This window comes from Cydia pomonella, chromosome 2 (genome assembly GCF_033807575.1).
Source record: "Cydia pomonella isolate Wapato2018A chromosome 2, ilCydPomo1, whole genome shotgun sequence".
NCBI lineage: Eukaryota > Metazoa > Arthropoda > Insecta > Lepidoptera > Tortricidae > Cydia > Cydia pomonella.
The window spans coordinates 25,180,213-25,203,113 of NC_084704.1; the positions used below are offsets into that span (position 1 = coordinate 25,180,213).

General features: G+C 38.3%; 1 protein-coding gene across 3 annotated transcripts in view; it reads right to left on the minus strand.

Annotated features, from left to right (window-relative positions):
* Positions 1 to 6,380: 6,380 nt before the first annotated feature.
* Positions 6,381 to 22,901, minus strand: part of LOC133534711 (phosphoinositide 3-kinase adapter protein 1) — a 36,752-nt gene continuing 20,231 nt past the window's right edge. For 2 of the 3 annotated variants that reach the window (XM_061873949.1, XM_061873948.1), the window contains exons 2-15: positions 22,029 to 22,329; positions 21,693 to 21,937; positions 13,413 to 13,530; positions 12,648 to 12,874; positions 12,044 to 12,210; positions 11,553 to 11,697; positions 11,283 to 11,434; positions 11,060 to 11,192; positions 10,558 to 10,748; positions 9,464 to 10,295; positions 8,812 to 8,880; positions 8,626 to 8,723; positions 7,667 to 7,809; positions 6,381 to 7,262 (exon numbers count right to left, since the gene is read on the minus strand). In XM_061873949.1, coding sequence (XP_061729933.1) covers positions 7,076 to 7,262; positions 7,667 to 7,809; positions 8,626 to 8,723; positions 8,812 to 8,880; positions 9,464 to 10,295; positions 10,558 to 10,748; positions 11,060 to 11,192; positions 11,283 to 11,434; positions 11,553 to 11,697; positions 12,044 to 12,210; positions 12,648 to 12,874; positions 13,413 to 13,530; positions 21,693 to 21,937; positions 22,029 to 22,329 — 3,008 coding nt within the window. In that variant the 3' untranslated portion in view covers positions 6,381 to 7,075. Of the gene's footprint in view, positions 7,263 to 7,666; positions 7,810 to 8,625; positions 8,724 to 8,811; positions 8,881 to 9,463; positions 10,296 to 10,557; positions 10,749 to 11,059; positions 11,193 to 11,282; positions 11,435 to 11,552; positions 11,698 to 12,043; positions 12,211 to 12,647; positions 12,875 to 13,412; positions 13,531 to 20,646; positions 20,924 to 21,692; positions 21,938 to 22,028; positions 22,330 to 22,901 lie in introns of those variants that run through there. The other variant, XM_061873950.1, reaches the window with a different exon arrangement.

The following is a 22,901-nucleotide window of genomic DNA, read 5'->3' on the forward strand; positions in this document are numbered from 1 at the left end:
TTTATTTTCTGCTTCTCGTTTCACCTTAAATTCAAAATCACAACATACGGCCTAAACTTTGTCATTAAAACTTTATAATAGTACATTACGATACAAGTGCGAAAAATAGGAAATTCGAAACGAGTGGCGATCAATTAAAACACGACCGAAGGGAGTGTTTTAAATCGACACGAGTTGCGTATTATCTATTCGCACATGTATCGTACAACGTTTTACAGTACATATGGCCCTTTAAATGTTTGACACAGTAACGTAATTTGCAAATTTGCGCACTAGTGCGGTAAAGTAGCACCATATGTACTGTAAAAGTCATAAACATCATTATTTTAAAAGTCTTAACCGAAATAAAATAATGACTATAAAATTATACATTTTAAATAATATAATTTATACCTAAACAAGTCAATACAATTTTGCAATCAATTGCTTCTAAAGTCTTTTAAATAATGCCTGCATTTTTTAATTACTGCGTAGATTTAGTTAAAGATTCGACCGTATACTAATGAAGTATATTCTGTAAAATTCAATAATTTAAATAGTGTCTATGTAGTATGTAAGGTGAGGGAACGAAGTGCGCCATGCCGTATAAGTGCGCCTACCTTGCATATATCAAAAACTGCTTATAGATACTAGTGATATTACTAGTAGCTTGCAATTTTATTAGTAGTAGTAGTAGTAGTATTATTAGTAATATTAATTGCATTCTTTTGATATATTCAAGGCACTCAGATGGCATGGCGCACTCCGCCCCCCTTACCTTATGTGTGATAAGTATTTATACTATTTTTTTTGTCAGACGACCTTTTTACAACTTGCTTTGTTTACTTGTAATGTGATATTGTGATGTTTTAAGTCAGACTGACCCACACAAATATTCAGATGTTTTTTAGCGATAGGTATTTTTTTTGTATGTCGACGACGGTATTTATTTACAGAGTGCTTGGGGTTAACTAATCAACTGGTCATTTAACTAGGATGGACATTCAAAATAAATCAATGTGATATTGTGTATGATATTATGCTAAAGATGAAGCAACTTTTTGAAAAAGGATGTTTTTTTATATATCATAATTTATTAAATGCATTTATTTAATGTAATTAATTACCAATAGTTAACGTTTAAACCAATGAAATTGCAACGAGAGTATTGTATTTTATATTCAATTTTAATAATTTATTAAACACATTCTAGTTCTAATTTTTTTGTATTAATTATTTATCATAACTAATGTACTTAAGTAGGAAATAATGGGCGTATTATTAATGTTTATATGCCGATTATAAATGAATTCTGTACTTAAAACTATATGCGAAATCCTAATGTTGGTCTTATATGGGGATGGTAAAATGATAAATACCGTATATCTTATTTTTACTTTATATTTCAAAGATTATATAGGTAAAAATAAATGCGATTTGGGTCACATTAATACAAAATTATGTATAAAAAACCTTTGTTTTTGTTGAGATTCCCATTTTCTAAGCATTTGTAGCAACAATAGATTATGATTAGTGTGGAAAGAACATTTTTTACAAAAATTGTAACTATCCATCGTAGTTCTTAATTCTATTGATGCTGCATATGTAATTTGTACGAATTTTGTACGAACTTTAAACTAAAGAGTATATTTTGTACTACAATAATATTAAACACGAATGCATTACATTAGATAATAAATAGAAAACTATAAATCTAATCGAAACGGTAGGTTTATTTTATTTACACAATATTTACATAAAATTACGTTAACTTTTCAGTCTTCAAAATTCGTCGAAAGTTTGCCCAAAAACAATAAAGTGAACAATCTATTTATTAGAAGTACATTGTCTTAGAAACAGTTCATTGACATTGGAGTCCTTAGTTTTTACAATACAAATACCTTTCTACGTGAACTTAGAGTGGCCGGGCGTCAAATATATGTACCTACTCTAACAAAACATATATGTTCGAATAGGCGGGTCCACAGCACACAGAGCGAGCATACGCGCGAGGCACTTTCCTCGCCCACAAACCACTAACACTGGCCGTTTAGTGCGCGGGGAAATTGCCTCGCGCGTATGCTCGCTCTGTGTGCTGTGGGCACGCCGATTGACACATAATAGGTAAGTTAGTAGAAATCAAATGATGTGGGCGCGCAACATTGTTGAATTTCTCTCCAGTTTAATTAGGTGCGATCATAATTATGAAGTCTAGACGAGACGTTCTGATTGTAATGAATTTCGACTATCCATTAATCTATATAGTACGGTCGCCAAGCCGCTCCGAGGCCAGATTTAATTGACTCAGCTCGGCCTTACCCACAACCGGTATCAATGTGTTCGGACAGTTCTCCTGATCACCGTACATGCGGTAGTAAAGCGGAAAAATGGTGGAGGGGATAGTAATGACGTCACAAAGATGGCGGCCGGACCTATTCTTTTTGGCGGTGTATCTCGAAAACCACTTAACCGATTTTAATCATCGAGGTGTCAAATAATAGCTTATATTATGGAGATTATTTCCTTTTCTACAAACATTTACGTGAAACCTATAGGAAAAAAAATAATCACAAAAAACAGTTTTTTTATAAAATTATTATTTTTTATTTTGTAAAAATCTCCGTAAGTATTAGCATTTCGCAAATTTTGTTTTATATAAAACATATTGCTTCATTATCAAGGAATATAATGAGCCTTAAAACATACAGATCGAGTAATAAACAATGAAGCTACACTCATTTATTTGGGCATGGGTAACGATAACTGGCTTTTACCGGTCGAAACTGTGGTGACTGTTACGATACGTATTGAATGGAATTTATAGAGTATCGGTTTTAATTACTGAAATTATAATTAAAATTATAAAAACCAGACACAATAATGTTACCTTACTTCGACGTTTAGTCTCTTTTTTCGTCTTAATCATAGGTAGGTACATATTTCTTTTTACTTAAAAATTTTATACAGGGTGAACTTTTAACCACCAGTCATACTCTGCGCAGCGACTTTATAGGTCATACTTAACAACTTTTACTATGGGACCAATTCCAAAATCGCGAAAAAAATTTTGACTGTCCCATATAAAGGTGCGACCAACTTTATCAGACCAACACTTTTCCAAACTGAGCTACAGCTGTCCGATGAAGTTAAGTACTTAGGACTAACTCTCGACAATAAACTCAATTGGAACAACCACATCAACAAACGGATAGACAAGGCGGGAGTTGTCTTCTGGCAGTGCAGAAGGATGATTGGTAAGAGGTGGGGACTCAACCCGAAAATTACCCTCTGGCTCTATAAGACGATAATCCGCCCCTTACTCTGTTACGGTGCTCTGGTTTGGTGGCCAAGAACAAACCTAGGAAACGTACGAGACAAACTACAAAGACTTCAAAGGCTCGCATGCGCGGCCACCACTGGCTGCACGAGGTCTACCCCGACTGCAGCCATGGAGGTCATGCTAAACCTTCCACCGCTGCACCTACACATACAGCAAGAGGCCAGTCTCTCAGCGGTAAGGTTGCGAACCCTCAAGATATGGTCTAACATCACAGGAGCTCTTTACACAAAATGCCTGGAAAAGGTGTATGACGAATTTCCAGTGCTTAGGTCAGGCACGGACCGGATTCACAAACAAGCTATCTTCGATAAAAGGTACAAAATACAGTTATATGAGGACGACAATCATGAAGGACTCAATCCCCGGGAGCTGAGAATCTTCACTGATGGGTCCAAAACAGACAGCGGATCGGGCTCTGGAACCTTCTCAGAAGACCTGAACATGTCGATCACCACTCCGCTAGGAGCCCATAACTCGGTATTCCAAGCTGAGTGCATGGGCATCATAAACGCGGCGGCTGCCATCACTGCAAGGAAGGTAGTAGGATCCTCCATCCGCATACTCTCCGACAGTAGAGCAGTCTTAATGGCTCTAAATAGCCATATAGTTACATCCAAACTTATACACGAATGCCACGAACGACTAATGGAGGTATGTCATAATAACAAGATCACCCTACAATTGATCAAGGGACACAGTGGATCCCGAGGTAACGATGCTGCGGACGAGCTTGCCAGGCAAGGATCGAATGCGGGGGCGATTGGTCCGGAACCGATTCTTCCGATACCATTTAGCAAGGTACGCTCAATGCTGCTGGCACGTACAGGGAAACTACACACAAAACACTGGCTGAACCAGACTGGATGCAGACAGGCAAAAGAAGCCATGCCTGGCATCAACGGAAAACTCACAAGGGCGCTCCTGCAACTAGGGAAGGTCCTGAGTATGGTAACCAGTGTCATAACAGGTCATGGACTATTTAACAAACATCTTTTCACAACAGGTGTCACAGACAGTCCCCTGTGCCGAGGTTGCATGGAGACAGAAGAAACAGCCTCTCACGTGGTGCTGGAATGCAGCGGAGTGACTCCATACAGGGCTAAACATCTCGGATCTCCGAGAGACCTCCCCGAGGTCCTACTCAACATCAAAGGTTTGATAGGATTCCTCGAGGAGCTGGGCTGGCAGGACTAGACCACCCCCAACATATCACGCAAAATAGGCGCAAGTCGTCGAGTTGCGGAAAAATCGCCCGAATACAATACAATACAATACAAGGTGCGACCAGACCGCAGCTTAAAAAACGGTCACGATACGGAATCGCAGTGACGCGTCGTATGCGTACCGTTTTTGACGCATGCTCCCCACACCGCTGTTTAAAAAACGGTGACGGTACGGAATCGCAGTGACGTGCTTCACGCGAATCTTTTTTGTTCGCAAAACAGTTGCGTCTTTTACGTCACCGGTACGGTGTCTGCCATAAGATCTCCGTGTAATATTTTTTGCGATTTTTACGCAGTTCAATTTACGGTGCGTCAGCTTATTTTAAGCAGCGGTGTGGCGAGCATGCGTCATGGACCCGGGTACGTCCTTAAACTACGTCCAAAAGAGAGGTATGGGCATTGTGAATGTCATCTCGCTTTGTGTGGTGGGGCACAGCCAGTGGGTGTCATTCCAGATCCAAATTTTCTTGCGTGATTCGGCATTGGTCCCATAATAAAAGTTGTTCAGTATGACCTGTAAAGTCACAGCGCAGAGTATGGCTGGTGGTTAAAATTTCATCCTATACCTATATTCGACACAAGTAGTAAGTACTTACAGACCAACTATGATACACATTTTGCCTGTATAGTGATACATAGTGAATAAATTAATACCTGATTTAAAAAATAAAACAAAAATAACAAATAGCATGTTATTTAATTCAGTAATCACTAATCAGTCTTAAACAATGAACATCATACTTTCAGATTAGACAACAAAATGTATATTTATACTGTGTTTCGACTTGAAAGATTTTACTGCTTTAAAACATAAGACAAACCTACCAACCAAATGTATAAAAAAAAATGTTTTTTGTGATTATTATTTTCCTATAGGTTTCACGTAAATGTTTGTAAAAAGGAAAAAATCTCCATAATATAAGCTATTAGTTGACACCTCGATGAATACAATCGGTTAAGTGGTTTTCGAGATACACCGCCAAAAAAATAGGTCCGGACGCCATCTTTGTGACGTCATTACTATCCCCTCCCACCATTTTTCCGCTTTACTACCGCATGTACGGTGATCAGGAGAAACGCCCGAACACATTGATACCGGTTGTGGGTAAGGCCGAGCTGAGTATAAAATTTTTAAGTAAAAAGAAATATGTACCTACCTATGATTAAGACGAAAAAAGAGACTAAACGTCGAAGTAAGGTAACATTATAGTGTCTGGTTTTTATAATTGTCATTATAATTTCAGTAATTAAAACCGATACTCTATAAATTCCATTCAATACGTATCGTAACAGTCACCACTGTTTCGACCGGTAAAAGCCAGTTATCGTTACCCATGCGCAAATAAATGAGTGTAGCTTCTATGTTTATTACTCGATTTGTATGTTTTAAGGCTCATTATATTCCTTGATAATGAAGCAATATGTTTTATATTAAACAAAATTTGCGAAATGCTAATATTTACGGAGATTTTTACAAAATAAAAAAAAATAATTTTATAAAAAAACTGTTTTTTGTGATTATTTTTTTTCCTATAGGTTTCACGTAAATGTTTGTAGGAAAGGAAATAATCTCCATAATATAAGCTATTATTTGACACCTCGATGATTAAAATCGGTTAAGTGGTTTTCGAGATACACCGCCAAAAAGAATAGGTCCGGCCGCCATCTTTGTGACGTCATTACTATCCCCTCCACCATTTTTCCGCTTTACTACCGCATGTACGGTGATCAGGAGAACTGTCCGAACACATTGATACCGGTTGTAGGTAAGGCCGAGCCGAGTCAATTAAATCGTGTTTCTAGAGGGCTTTTGAGATTTGGCGACCGTACTAATATTAAAGAAGGCAAACAAAAGATAATATGCTTTCTGGTTGGTTCTCCCAAAACTTGGAATGTAACTACACAATCGCTTATTTATGAGCTAGTAAGTATGTTTGTAAATGCAATACGTATATTTAGTAGAGAGTTGGTATATAAACAAATTACTGATAGTATATAGTACCTACTGTTATTTCAATATTCTGTAACTTTCTTGTTTAAAACTATTGAAGTATGACATTCGTAGCAAATGCATACTGAACTACTAATGGTTTTTATCAAGTACATACTATTTAATCAAGTACATAGTTTGTAATACCTACATCGCATAGGTCGCTTAGATATAAGCTATTTGTTTTAATTTTAAATCCTGGAAACATTACAATTTAATTTGTAGTACAATCCTGCAGAGGAAGTTGGCGATGGGTACAGACAAAGAAAATAATGATAGCTATATACCGACGACTACACAATATCGAACATACCTTATCGTCTCTACAAGGTGAACGTGTGAAACAAACATCTTGCTGAGCAGAACAGACTTAGATTTGTAACAATATGGCACAACGTCCCAGTGCGGTGCAACGCGTGTCCGAGGCGTTTTTACCTTAGGGCCAAAATGGGACATGACCCGTGTTAGTCTGTTTTGGGCGGCTAAGGGGAGGGACACCTTCCACGTTGTAAACTACACCACAGCCTCGTGTCATCCGCTACACTACGTGTGCGTCGCGGATATGTTCATGTACATGTGCGCGCCGTCGCGGTCGTCGCAGCGGCCGGCGGGCGCGGGGCGGTCGCGCGAGAAGTTCATGCGGAGGTGCGTGCTGCTGGTGTCCGAGTCGCAGTCCAGGCGCTCCCGGGACGCTGAGGTTTCGCGCTCCACTATTGTTGCCATGTGGCCTCTGAAAGGTAAGATGTTACTTCAGTAACGACAAACTTTAATTTGAATGTCATTGAATAAGTGTTGTTAATTAAACCTCGGTAGAATCGTAGACTCGAGGCATCCTTAGAGCAAGCCTTAAAGCTAAGCTAAGTCTTCGTGTATGCTGAGGCCTTACTCTGACTCAGAGCACTACATATAATATAATTGACAAATTGACGTTTTTTTACACAAGGATACTTAGGTACTATTGCGTCACTTTTTTTATAACTACGAGTAGAGCGTCAAGTTGAAAATTGCAGGCGTCATTAACGCTAACGCACTTAAATAATAATATAATCTAAGATTTGATTTTTATTTGAAATTGCGTTTTGAGTTTAAGCGTCCTTATCACACTCCAAAGTTGGAAGTAAACAAGTAATTTACCTGGTCTGATCATGTTTAGGATGGCCGAAGGTGGTGAACTGCGGGCTGCCGTTGAGCGGGCGCGGCGGCGGCGGGATCAGGTAGTCGTCGAGGCGGCTGTCGTGCTCGCTCGCCGAGTGCATTGTCAGCGTACTGGCCGATATCTGGACAAGTCCAAGTTATATGGGTAAGTTCTTTATTCTACAAACAATATTAAGACGAACTCTCGACAATTCTCTTTTGGTCTTTATACAATTAAGAATATGAGTTAAAAATTCTAATTAAACGGGTACCTTATAATTCCCGCGTATAAACGACGGAGTCTAAAAATTACAATCCTGTCATTCTTCATAGATTTCATTTAGATTTATTTATTTTCATAACGATAAATTACAGTATAAATTATTCTTATGTTAATCTATATGAATTTACATTATGATCGTCAATGATTTGGCATGTAGGTACACATATAATTATAAAACGTCAATAATAATTATCATAACAAAACAAATTCGAAATTACCGTCAAATTAAAAACTACGAAACAAAGGAAACAGGAAACTAAAAAGAAATAATGGAATACATGTCAAACTAAATATTTAGTAGATATCAGATAATGATCGTCATTAAAACTAAGAGCAGTAATAATAATATTCTAGAACAAATGTCATCTTAAATCAATTTTACATAAACTATAATGTTAAACAGTTTTATAATTTTAATTCCATGTATTCATCCACTGAATATAATGGGTTTTCCAATAAAAAAATCCTCAATTGACGTTCAAATGCTTCGTCAGATATTTCAGTTCTTAATTCGGCGGGTAGACGTTCGTAATAAGTTGGGCCTATTACTCATAGGTATTATTCAATGTATTTTATTTTATTGCGTTGTACTATGTAGCTAAATCACTCTCACGGTGGTACTAGAACTAATCATGTTTACGGACGTGCATCATATATCAGAGACAAATTAACTTACAATAGATCTCGCCTTGTCATCATGTTCTGACTGAACACTGTTGGTCTCCGCCACGCTGCCTCCGCTGACGGTACTCAGGCGCCCAGATGATGATGAACCTTCGCAAAAAACATGAAACAATATTTAGTAAAGAACTCGAGAAAACATTCGGAAAAATATTTCGTAAAGGTATAATAACCAACTCACTGTCGCTTAAGCTGCTGTTGGGGCGCGTATTTCCTTTCCTTTTTTCAACGGATCCATTTTGGTCGTGATCTGTAAAAAAATATGTTATAAGTACTTAGGTCATAAGTTCTGCTATAAAGGTTTTGACTGATAAAATGTAATACAAAGCTTTTAATAATAAAATGTATCATAATTTTGTAAAAGCTATTATCAAGTGTTATTGTTTGAGGAGTACCTATAATCTATGTTTTAATTATTCGCTACAGTGTTACAGGCACCACCCGGTATATCACAATAAAGATAAAAGATCCCGCTTTTGCGTTCTGCAAGATTCAAGCATGTTATAGAGAAAAATAAATAAATAGTTACCAAAAACACCTTAAACAAGTAGCGTATTATTGAAGGGTTTTTTATGACTTTTTCCGAATATTACCTAGAATTATGCAAACACGCGGCAGGAAGTTACTTTAAATTATGTTGTAAATTATTCTATAAGCTTTTAAACGATATGCATAAATAATCTATATTGCATAAGGAATCTGTACCCGTAAGGTTTTTATCAATTAAAACTTTTGTGCCAGAACTTGTGACCTAAGTAGTTAATTAGAATGAGAAGACAAAGATAAAGATCAAAAAGGTGAGGGTGAAGGTGAATATTCAGTTAGCAACTTACGTTTTTTGCCTTTGGAGAAAATTTTCTTTACCCTCTCGAACGGGGTTGGCCTTTTCAAATTGTCCTTAATTCTTTGTTGAATCTTGTCGTACTCCTCACGCATTTTGTTAAGCTGTTCCTGTTTCTCTTTTAAGGATTGCTGCGTCTCATTCCTGTTCTTCCATTCCATAACCAGTTTTTCAACTTCAGAAATAGAAAATACGTTGTTCTTGAAATCGTTTATAATTTCTGCTAACTCGTCTTGTCCATTTAATGGGAACATTTCTTTCCCTGACTTAGCGCTACACCTATCTTTGGCATTTAAGTTTATTTGGCTTATGTCACTGGTGGGGGTTTCTATGTTAAAGTTTTTGGATTCTTCGGTGGGTGAGTAAAGACAAACGTCGGACTGCTGAGGCATCAGCCGGGAGCTGTTGGCGTATAAGTTGTTGGGTCTGAATTTAGGGCTCTCCACTTTGATGTTGGATGGCTGAAAGAGGTAGTCGTGCTCTATCGCCTGCTGGATCCTGCCAGCAGTATCATCGTGGAAAGGAATGTCGTTTTGATAAAGTTGCTCTTTCATTTTTGGTATTTTCAGGACGGGTCTTTTCTTTTTGCTTTCGTCCGTTTTTTCTAAATTGTCCTCCAGGTTTTGAGTGCATGCCTCGCTGAACGGGTCGGTGGCTGGCTCTTCCTCTGCTTTAGCTTCGGGACTCGCAGGGGAATCGACAGTGTCGCACGTTTCTACAATTCGTAACTCTTCATCGTGTTTCATTTCCTTTTGGTCTTCGTCTTTGTCGCTTTCAGTCATATTTTTCAAATAGTAGTACATATTGGAGAATTCGTTTATTTTCTGAAACACATGGATTACCATTAGACATTTTAAATCAATTCTTAAAAACGTATATATATTGAGGATCAATTTTGTTTAGTTATTCAGTTCAAAATTAAATAGCTATAGATTTGCGATAAAAAATACTATCGTACCTCGGATAAAACCTTAAAAATATGAAAAGAATGATGAAAAATCCTAACAAAGGGTGACTCCTTGTGACGTTACCGTGACAACGGTAACAGAAAACATTGAAATAAATATGTTGAGGAAAATGTGTTACCATATGGTCAGCCAGTACGTCGGCGAGCCTCGTGTGGTGGTGATCGCGCGCCAGGTCGGCGGGTGTGCGCTGGCGCACGTTGCGCAGCGCCACGGCCGCGCCGCCGCCCGGGCACTCCAGCAGCTGCCAGCACAGCCGCTCCAGCCCGAAGCGCGCCGCCCAGTGCAGTAGTGTGGGGTATTCTTCGCCGCCTGACAACAAATGCGCGTTGTCACAAATGTTGTGGTTGAACAAATGTAAAACTCGAGATCTTGACACGAAACCGGCAATTATCTAACTATTAATCGTGTTGTGTTCGTCCACACACGTCAACGTTCACGTAATTTGAAAGCGACCTCATACATTAAGTTAAGGGCCACTGCTTCATCGTGATGATAACTAAAACGTACCGTTGCCGTGGAAGCGCCCATTAGGTTTCATGATCGAAAACTGACAATCTTGTTTCACTTTATTTCGAATAGGTACCTAAGTTCAAAGAATTTTGTATAAAGTAAATACTTACTCGATACGTCAGCCTTTGGATTAAACTGCTCATTAGAAACGAGCAAGTTGAAGTGTGGAGGAATGTTCTTTTGGAATGCGCTGAGCATCCAACTGTCGAGTTGCTCTTTACTCGTTGTTTTAAAACCTAAAGTCTGAAATAAAAAGATGTATTGAGATTACAAAATGTCCTTAATGAAATATTTAACGAGGTAAACTCATATTTAACGTTGATATTGTATTACCTGACACATAAATTCCAAAGGGTGATCCGAAGCCCTCAATAGCTGGTCCAACTCTCGAAGTCGACTTTCGCATTTGATTTGCCTCCTTCCTAACGGCTGGCCGTTTTTGCTGACTCGAACCCAAACCAGCATAGATACATCCAGACACGATTCTATAAGCAAGCAACAAGATTATAACACTAACTAATAGTATTAAGTGTCATCACACGTTAATAATTTATGATGAGTTCTTTTTCTGAAAGTTATTTTGGTATCTTTTATTATTAGTACCTGGAATATCAAATTGCAGCGTATAAGGATTCCGCTTCTTAAACGTCGGTATGTGGATGGCTTCCCCTTTCTTGTCTACGATTATCTTGATGCTGTCCTCTTCTCTGATTGGATCGTTGAGTAGTGCTATCACCCGACTATGACCCTAAATAAAGAAATTGTGTTGTTTTAGGTAGCGTTGTTTGAAAATGTATATCTTTGTAAAAAAAATACCTGTATAAAACTTTCGATGTTACCATGTACGATGTACTTTGGTACTTTGTAAACGCCGTTTTATTTGATGTAGGTTTGTTCAATTTCTCAAAATTAATAAAAACCTCATTTCTTAGTCCTACTAGTTAAATTCCCTAGGGCGCCAGATAACCTGTACTTCGAGTAGGTATTTAGCTGATATGACTGAGTGCTCTGAGAACTGTTATATTCTTAGCACGTTTTCTTTTTTGATTACTGTTCTATCCTATTTCAATACCTTTCAATAAAAAATATCTTACAATTTTGACTTTCTTCGGCACGATAGAGAAGCTGGTGCGGTCGGTGGCAGTGTCCTTGCAGTCCTTGGTGCGCAGGATGCCCACGGCGGCCGTCAGGAACGTGTCCACGAATGACGTGTCCTTCTCGCGCACCGACATCATCTGCCACTGGTCTATCGTGGGGTAGTCTGCGCAGTAATTAATTATTTGATTTTTTTTTCTGTGTCAGATGTTTTTCTACAACGGCTTTGTAAAGATGTAGAAAATAATCCCGTGGCTTTAATGAAAAGGGATACAATACAACTGATACAAGTCTCGCGTAGCGCAAGTAACATGTTTATAAGTTCCATATAACGCTTGCACCTTTGTTCACCTGAGCTGCACAAGACTTGTACTCTTTTCACTAGAGCTACAGTCATTTCATGGAATGGTCTGTATAGCGAGATTCTTCTTTATGAAATTTTTTATTGCGTTCGAGAAACCATATAGCCTCATTAGTATAGGTATGCGAAAGTGATGAGTACTAAAGTAGGTAATTAAAATACCCGCCGTTGTGTAATTGTGTCTGTGTTGTAATTTTGTAACACTCCACTAAACTTTAGAATTTTGATTGTTAGTTTCTTACCTTCGCAGTTGTTCACAATAACTTGATTCTTATCGACGCCTAGCAGCATCACTAGCACCTTGTCGACTTTGAACAGCGTGTCCATATTGCTCTCAACCTTCAGGTCCGACATCTTGGTGGCGAGGTTCGGGCACAGGATCACTATTTGAAGCTGAGATTTTGAAAGCTTCTCCATTTTCTCCTGTGAATCGCTAGCCATTAACTCCTCCACAGTTATAGGTGTCACTCTAAAATGTAAACAAAAAATAGTCAATATTTAACGCTTAACGTTTATAAATATTTTATATTTCAATGTTAAGTGAATCTATAACTAAACGTCAAGATATAGCGGAGTAGAATAGTAGGTAAAGTAAAACAACATGAATAAATATGTTTATATTTAAATACTTCTCTTTGACGATACTTAAACTTCCAAAGTATATTTATTATGTATCCCTTAGGTGCTTTAAGCTGAGTACCGGGAAAAGATGGCGAAATTACATTGTAGAGCTTTTGCGAACTTTAGTAGAAGCTTTTCAAGATAACTTGTTTAACAAGAAAATCCGAACCCTACAGTAAAAACAAAAATAAATAAACATCAACGACATTGATATAAAGTTTATTAGGGAATCTTTTGGCTCATTTACAACATTTGAAGGCGAACGATTTGGCGTGTACCTCTTGTTAGCAACGAAATATTTTTGTGGTGTTAGTTTCAGAAGAAGTTGAGATATAAGACGTCCGCGGGTTCTATTATAAATCTAACGATAGGTAAATATAAAGTACCTGTAGTGATGGCGGGCCCTTTGTGACATGATCTTGTCGAAGCTTGCTACGAGGTAGTCGGACCAAAGCGCGCTCTCGGGCGAGCCTGAACTCCACAGGATCGCGATGTCTTCCATCTCTGCAACATTATTTAAATGAAAATCTTTTCAAACAAAACACGTCGTTCTTTCGTCATCGTCCATGGCGTTAAGAAATTCAATAAGCCACGAACAATTTTTTTAAATTATCTTCAAAAATAGTCAAAATCTTATCCGTGATGAACCTGGTTATATTATGTTTACCTACTCGTACGAATAGGTAATTACTTATTTAGTATAATATAGGGACCGTGCGCGTTGGAGGGTCTGCCATCTTGTGGTCTGAATCGGAACCATAAACAGGCACATTTACACGTCAAGTGTTTTCTTGTGCTTAGTAGGTTCTGCCATCTTGTGGGCTACATCGGAACAAAAAACATCACATTTACGCCTCGCGCCAAAAATCTGACGGCTCCTGTGCTGCCTCCTATAGTTCATGCACGCTCCCTATACTCGTATATATACTTATTAAATAAAATAGTATGTATATCGTGTTGCAACTTAGAGAGCGTTCATTAATTACGTGGGGGTTTTAGGGGGGAGGGGGTCAAGCCGAATTTCACGGAGAGTTTTGGAAAATATCACGAATTTTTTTCGGGCAAAAATAATGTAAAAATGTGAGAGAATCAGATTAATTGAAAGTAAAATATGTTTCTAGACTAATATGCCAAAATTGGACACAGTTCTTTTATATCCGTGTTCAAATCCGTGCATAGGTAGAAGTACCTAATATTATTTAGTTGCTATATTAAAGTTTCGGTCCCCGACGTCTTTACTACTCTTAATTAAAATAGTGAAGTAAATTGTGTTTTGTTAATAAATTGATCGCATATATATTATATTTAAAATATAAAATTAAAAAAATAATACGTGAGATTATTACGGGGAGTCGAGACAAATCTCACGACATCTCACCAAGGGGGAAGAGGGGTCAAATAATCCTCAAAATCCCCTCACATAATTAATGAATTCCTTCTTATGTAAATGTGCACTTATAGGGTCCATGTTGGAATATCATGTTTCCCGCAACAATCTGACGATTGAACTGTCGTAAGTCGTAACTCAATAACGTCTTCATCAAATTGGAATAAAATAAGGCTGAAAGGAAGTGTTGTAAGGGGATAATGGATATGAACGGAGCCGTTTACTCCATATCGCCGGGTCACAGCACTAAGTTCAAGTCACCGAAATTAAAATTAGTAAACTCCATTTAAACATTACGGTTGATAGCAGCTTTAAGTATTTACGTAGAACTAGCTTTTTATTGAATACTAGTTTCTGCCGGCGACTCGTCTTCGTCTATGCGTGGACTCATGTTTATTGTTGATCAAAACTACTCTATATCCTTCCCCGCAAACTAAATCCATGCAAGGATTTTAAACAGTCTGTTGGCATACGTAAAATAATCAATACTTACAGCAACTCAATTACCCACTTGAAATCAATTAATTGAACACAAGCATCGATTCATTAGCATAATGGCATCAATACATTTCCCCTATCTCCGCGTGCAAGATTGAATACGCTTGGTTCACAGTAGACATAAAAGAACGATAAAAAATAACATTGTTGTCGCGATAAAACTAGGTAGGTAGCTACAATAGATCCGTTACTTATTCGTAACATGCTTTATTGGTGTAAAAATCACCTGAACGACTTCTACTTATAAGCCATCGTCCTAAAAACACACTCCCATATCCCTGCATGAATGAAAACATATATACGATGGCCGTTAACATTTTTATTGCATCCAAGCTCCGCGCATACGCATCGACTGCTTACAAAATATGCTATGCACCGCGCGCGCCGGAAACCCATTCGGATTTATACTTGCCCACCTCTGCCGCCAAATGCAGACGAGACTAAATGTAATATCCGTTTCCTAAATAGACAAACGTCTATCAGCGTCGCCCGGAATAACTAACGCGCGATGCCCGACATGCGAACGAGCCTGGATCACTTAGAACACGTGGCGAAATCGCTTCGCTTCTGTTGGAATGCGGGGATAGTCGTGAATGCACCCGTTATCATAATTATCGATTTGTGGCTAAAGCACATCCCAAAAACTCGTTAGAGTCTAGTGTTTTGTCCGGTCCGGTATATTTGAACTACATTCATTTAATACCTACTTATTAACTAAATACTACCTGACTTTAGATTGCTAACAAATGCTAAGTTTGTACATTAGGTATTTGAAAGACATATATAGGTCTTCAAATAAATACACTCATAACTTGAGAGTTATGAAAAGTACTGAACAAAATACGTATAAGGAAAGGGTAGGTAGTTGAATTTCTAGAAACGATAAATGTCTAATATTTTTTTCAAGCCAAGCGTATGGATATGGACTGTTCTTAATAATGTCCTGAACAAAAACCTCATTGCACCATGCTACATGAGGTGCACTTCAGATTATTTTTACCCGCACCCGGCAAGGATATTGCGCAAAGCTCTTCAAAGTGGAGTAGAGCAAAGGTACCGGGGCTGTACCATTTCGGGCATAAAATCTGTTGTGGCTTAAACTTCCAGTTCAGTGGCCGCTACGTTTGATGTGTGAAGTGAAATATTGCAGTTTCCTAATAACTGTTTTCATGTGGCAGGTAGCTTTTTGATCTAATGTTTTCACAAGCGTCTGATATACAAGGCATGTTTATTTTCACTTTTATTTACGTTTCGCTTCTCTAAATATTAACTGAATTCTCATTATTCTCAAGTTTAATAGAAACAAACGCATCGCGGGGAGAAAAGTGAATTTGTTACGAATAGATTACCTACCTCTATATCTTACTATAGTTTAAACTTACGAGATGAGAGTAGCTACCTATAAGTACTTATTACTACACCTTCGTTCCGATTGTGTGAATCACACATATACATACAGATCATTTTTATTTGAGTCGATATTCATCTTAAAACAGTCACATACTAAGTCAGTCAACACACATTAGGTACCTAATATAGGTACCTACGCTTAAAACAATGTACATACGTATTTAGTAAGTAATAGGATGTGACCCATTTTAGTTGATGAGGTTCTAGGAACGGGGAGGAAGCAGCTCATAGAATCCTAGTAAAACTTTATGTTATCCTCATTACAGTTTAGCTCGTTAAGTCAATTGATGTTAAAACTTAGCATTTGTTGAAATTCTTTATTTATTAAGTTTTTGCTAAGTACTAACTACCACTAATTAGTTTATGTAGCTTCAGATACCACAGTTAAAAAATACAGCGAATTCAAGTTTTTCATCCAAATTAAAACTTGTTTTTGCTCTATTTCGTTTGTTTTATAAGTTAGAGCCTATATAAACTAATTACAGACATAGATATATGTATGTATGTATGTTTGTCACTTTATAGCAAATAAACAGGTTTACATAAAAAAGAAAAAAACCAAAAAATGTACAAAGGCGAACTTATCCCTAAAAAGGATCTCTTCCAGCTAACCTTTGAGAAAATGCATGATCCTCATGTCATTGTATGTGCAAGGTTACATAACAATCCAACACAATACATAGTTTTAAAATGAGAACAAAACCCCATTTGTATGGGAAGGTGAAATTTCGGCCGAGATTGCTGCGGACTCTTAAACCAGGGAGGCTACCGCGAACATCGAAAAACCGATAATCGTTATCTGCTTCTCTATCGCTCGAATATGAATGTGCGAAAGAGGCAGGTAACGATTTTCTACTTTTCGATGTTGGCAGTAGGCCCTCAGAACCGGGCACATCGTGTTTACCCATATAACTAATGTATACCTTGCCCACTTACTAACGGTAGATCTTAATAAAGTCTCGCAATAGGGTTTACGAATTATCAGTCAACAGTGTGAACGAAAGTTACATGCTTGCTATTAAGGGATAGATGCATCGGGCATTAGCGGACCCTGAATGGCGTCCGAAACTACACAGAACGCGAAGATAAGAGAGATCTTTAAGTCTAACATAAAAACGATTATTCGGGGATATTCAAAGGATGTTTTCATAAGGTAGCGACTGTTGTTCATATTTAGGCCGGACATAAATCTGCAGGCTGCCTCGTTAGTGGTAAAGAAACGTGTGATAACAAACAGCAAGTACGAGTATTGAGTGCGCATCCGCGTAATGAATGTGATGATTCACGACATCAAAATAAACATCCCTTCTTTCCCTGGTTTCTGTAGCCGAGCGTGCTAAATCGCACGATCTGGCGCCGCAGTATACGGAATAATGATTCATTATGATTTCCCGAATAATTTAGGTCACGTTCTTAAATGTTAGAGACTTAAGGAGTAGGGAATGTAGGTATCATTTTTAGAGGCAAGTTCCCTAATTAGCGAAAGTAATAAAAATATAATGCATAGGTAGGTATTTTTTTTAATTTTGCTCCTGATTTAATTATGTCTATCTATGTCAAATATATAAGTACGAATTATCTTAGTAGTAGGTAGTGTATTTGTATAATTCATAACTTTTTTGTGTGTTAATTTAAGCATCAGTTTCTTGAAACGTTCAAACCGTACTGCTTGACCAAGGTGTTTTTTTTAATATACTCGTAGTTAGAGCTTGTAAAGGTAGGTCTTAAGAGGCTGTCAATACCTAAAGCGCGCACACTGTCTATTTCTATCGGAGTAAATGAGATAGCACTGTCGTATGTTACTGGGCCTGGGCAAGGGAATAATAAGAAAAATATTTAAATAATAAAAAAAGTGGATTATTAGTGTAATATTTTACACAACCACGGTTTAGATATAAATGTTTTGAAATTGTGATTTTAATTGCAGACCCATAAGTCAAAACAATAAAGACATAAAACCGTTTAATTGTGATTTTAAGACCAATCTTAGCAATTATTTTCTATCGAGCCGATTTCGTTCAATCATGTATCGAGTACAACCACGGTCTTTGAAATATAATTAATATGAACATATATTTTTCAAACTTGACTAAAACAAATAGTCTTTCTTAAAAAACTGTTTAAGTAACATCAATTTCAAGGACATTGGGTGTTGACAGCCTCTTAATATAGTGTGTAGGCTTGCTACTCTACTACGGGATTTGATATTTTTTTCGGAGTAAGAGCTTTACGCGCTAGGTAATCTTTACAACGTTAGGTACAAGAAATGTTTTGGCGGGATGCAACGTTAACGTTAGTTACTCCCGTCCACTCTACCGATTGACTCAAACTGCTCGTGAGTAGTTATTTTATTATAGGTGTATTGCGATTGACTACTTTGTGGCTGAAGGTTAATCCATAAATACTTAATTGATTCACTGATTATCTACCCAATAGCCCAATACTAGAAAACACCACGCAAATAACCGGTATGAGCCGTAAGTGGTAAGATTGTAAGTAAGTAGCTACTGAAGAAGAACCACAAATGAAGCAACCTCGAAGCTTATTGAAAGCACGCGTATGTTTACATTGGATCCCGCGCTATTTTTAAAGCTGACAACCGAGTTAATTAGCGAAGTGTTCCAAGTAATTAAGACGGCCATGTCCAAGTGGGGACCTACCTACTTACCTATTAATAAACAACACATGGGTCTAGTACAAGTAGGTAAATTAGGTAACAAAGCTTATGATTAAATATTTTAGTGCTTTATTGCAACTGTAGGCGTAGAATCGGAACCTAGCGCTAAAATACCTCTTTACAACATTAAGGAAAATAACAAACGATCTTCCTGGTCAAAAAACATAAACATCTAACTTACGCGTGAAATATTTGTCTGCCTAGCGTACCTATTTGTTAATTGGAAGTTAATAAATACACTTATGTGTACAAATCAGCCTTGAATGCGGTCAAAAGCGATAAGTGTCACCCGCGGCGCCAGGATCACAATCGGTAGTAATAATTTAATATTCTATCTAACGCGATAATGTCGTCACTCGTCGTCGAATAACAATAGAACTATAGGACATTAGACTCGAGCACCGAAGAGCCTAGGCCGGGATGTTCAAGTAGTGAAAATATCGAGACTTCCAACTCTTAATTTGTTAAATTAATGAGTCATTTGATACAGTTGCTTCATTTCTAAAGCAGACTTCGAATTACATTTGAATAAATAAATCTTCAAAAACTTTTTCGCGTCCCCTCTGAGAGAAATTTATCTATAGATGACCGTATCTAAACAGCTTTTGCTTGGAAAGAAAAGCAAAGCTTCAGTAAATATAAAGGAAATGAAGTATTTAATATATTTATAGGTAAATCTTGTAACACAACATGTATGGGATGTAATGTATTTAAATACTGGCTCGGTGATAGCGATTCTGCATGTACCTTTAACTCTTGTTCCTGAGAACATTGAAATTCACTACGCGCGTACATTACGGGAGGAGCTTCGATGCATGTAAATTAACCTATGTTTATTCAGCCATGCTACAATCCTGCAAAGGTAATGTGTACCGTGTAACTAATATAAATTTGTTCCCACAACAGTCAACAGTCACCTTTATGGCGAAGGCGTAGAGTCTAAATTTGGAAGGGTAAAGAGTGAACATAAGTTAAGATAATTTGGTGAAGACATACGGTGTCTCTTTGACAATGATTTTGGGTCGGTCCGGTACACCTTCGAACTACAAAGTTTACACGCTTTTCCGTGATGGGCTCTCTAGGCTGACTACTTAGGAAGGCTGACAAAGGCGGATAGAAAACAATTAACTTAGGCGACGTACAGACGTTTTACAGAATATGTAAGTCATTATGTCATTAAGCAAAACCAAAGCTTACAATGCGTCTTAGAATAAGTACACAACTTGCTGGGAACAAATAAAAGTCGGTATTCTTATTATTTTTATTCTAGAAAGTTTCTAGACTAGTATTTTTATACAATTTTGGTGTTTGACGATCCTTTTGTGAAATTCTTATTATTAAGTTTGCCATATCTATAATAATTCAGTGTTTTTTGAGAACAATAATAACTGCATCAATAAATTGCTCTGATATTTAGATTAAGATGATATTTCTGACTTTATTATGTACTTAATTATTGATATTCCTTCATTAAGTTTCCACTAAGTGGGTCGTATGCTTGTTTGCAATCGTTATAGTATTAAAAAAACCTACATACCTAAAGTTTTCAGCCACATTATCACACTGATGAAATATATCGAACCTATTGTTTGTACCGCAATTATGTTTTATATATTTACTATTGCAAAAATACTCAAATAAAACTCACTCTCGGCTTCCATTGTCACCAAAAACTCAAAGCTGCACCAAACAAACTGTCATTGCACTGAACTGCAGTGAAATCGAGCGCGGGAGTCTTGCGAAGTGACCGAGAGCGGTTCGCGATATAATGCCGCGCGCGCAGGCCCCGACTGGCGTCAAGCTGCGCGAGCGCACGCACTTCGCATACTAAACCGCGACGCGACGATAATCGAATCGCACACCCCGGCTGCCCGACAACCTAATCAAACAGTCCGGACTCGACTCTATATTCCCCTAACGTTATCGATTGCCAAATACAACCCCGTAGATAAATATGCGAGTCGCGTTTCCTACGTTTAAGCAGACATTACGGTTTCTTGAAACTGATAAGCTTAAGTAGCGACACAAGGGACGAATATAAATATTAAATTATGACAGATGGCTTGCAATCCTAACGATGCAATGTACTACAGTCAAGTATTTATTTAAGGTACATATTACGTGCATGTATGGTACATAAGGTACCGATTGTATGGTAATTGCATAACACATAATAATAATGTAGTTCTCTATTGTTTGAGATAGCCAACTGGTTAAAGGTCAAGATGATAGAGGCTTCAAAGCGCCGCGCCGCCCGTTTCGGGTGTACCGCGGTGCATCGCCGGGCGGCGCGCGGCGGGCGTGCGTATCGATTGGGGCCGCAGAAGGGCGCAGCGGGTGCAACGTACTTTGGTATCTGTCGACGTCGCCACTGACATGTTTATGGCCATCTATCATCATCTTAATCATATACACGCTTATCAGTGCTATTACTTAATAATAGATTTTACTGCGTAAATTTCCTTTATTGTTCGTTTTGTGTCTAGGTACGAGCATCCTGCCACCCAAATAAATAAATTTGAAGACGAGATAACATTATTTTTTGATATACCGGAACAAACATTTAACGTTGGCAGTTATTTTTTATGCAGATATCCATTTACTACCACAAACTACGTTTAATGGACAAGCTGAGATAAGATATCGATAATTTTGATAAGAGATTACAGGTAAATGTCTGCAAAAAAATCTTACCTTTAATGGGAAAGTTCTTGGGTCTTCTACGTTTGACTTCTTCTTCTTTTGGTCCGAACCGCGGCGGCGGCATTTTAGGAACTTCGCTAGGCACTGAGGTAACTTCTCCGGCGCCCGACGCGCCCGCCGCTAAGTAACCCCCTACGGAGTGCCTTCTGCGACCTTGAAGGGGGATTGTGTAAAACACCTCTTCACGCTCCTGAGGACCTTCAGGTGTAACGACGGTGGTGCTGATTTTTCCTTTTCTGTGACAAACATAATATACATGTAATGCTGGTTGGCTTTAACAGACAATTAACGTATGAAAAAGCTTGATGTATTGATTTGACGACTTACTTTATCCGTGGTGCTGTGGAACTGTGCCTCATGTCGCCCGGCGCGACATCCCCCGGTCTGGGCTGCCCTCGCAGAAATGCCTCGGCCTGCTCCGGCTCCTTGGCCGACAAAGACCGCAATAGTGCTCTAAATTCCCTTCTTCGGGGGCTCTCTGGCTCCCTTCGTCGCGGAGAGCCCAGAGATCTGGCATCTGCCCAGACGCGACCCGGTGCCGACCGGGAGCATGGCTCCGCAGTCGTTTGATGTGATTCTGCGCTGTCCAGAACATCCGCGTTGGGAAGCGCAAAATATGATGGGTTATCTGAAACAAATGTTATGTAGTTATTATCCAATCTTAAGATAAAGAGCGACAATTAATTCTGTCTACATTTACCAACGATCATAGTGTACGGCGATGTCCCGTGCCAGGCACTCAGCGACTGTGGCTCGCGGGAATTATTCAATAACGCCAATGAACTAACGGCTCTCCATTACGTCCAGTGCGGGCGACTGGAGCAACCTACTTTTGTGAGCCGGAAAATGCGAATTGAACGTAATCTCCGTTCGTAGCCCGCCTAAGACTGGCGTAGACAATATACAATGTGGCGTAGGGCGAAGCCTACTAATAGTTACTAAATAAAGATATTATTTGTGGCGTAGCTTAGGCATTATAGAGATGCATCTGATTTAATATCACGGCCCGATTCGAAGAATGAGATACGATAACGATAAGTTCTCATGTAGCTCGGGCAACGGGCAAATATCGTAGATAGATCTTATTGGGATCACGCAGCAGAATCGAAATAAACGTTAATTTTGACATGTCGTTTAGTTATCTTATCGACCTTATAAAGATCTTTCCAAGATCTTAAACGTGTCTGAATCATTCTTCGA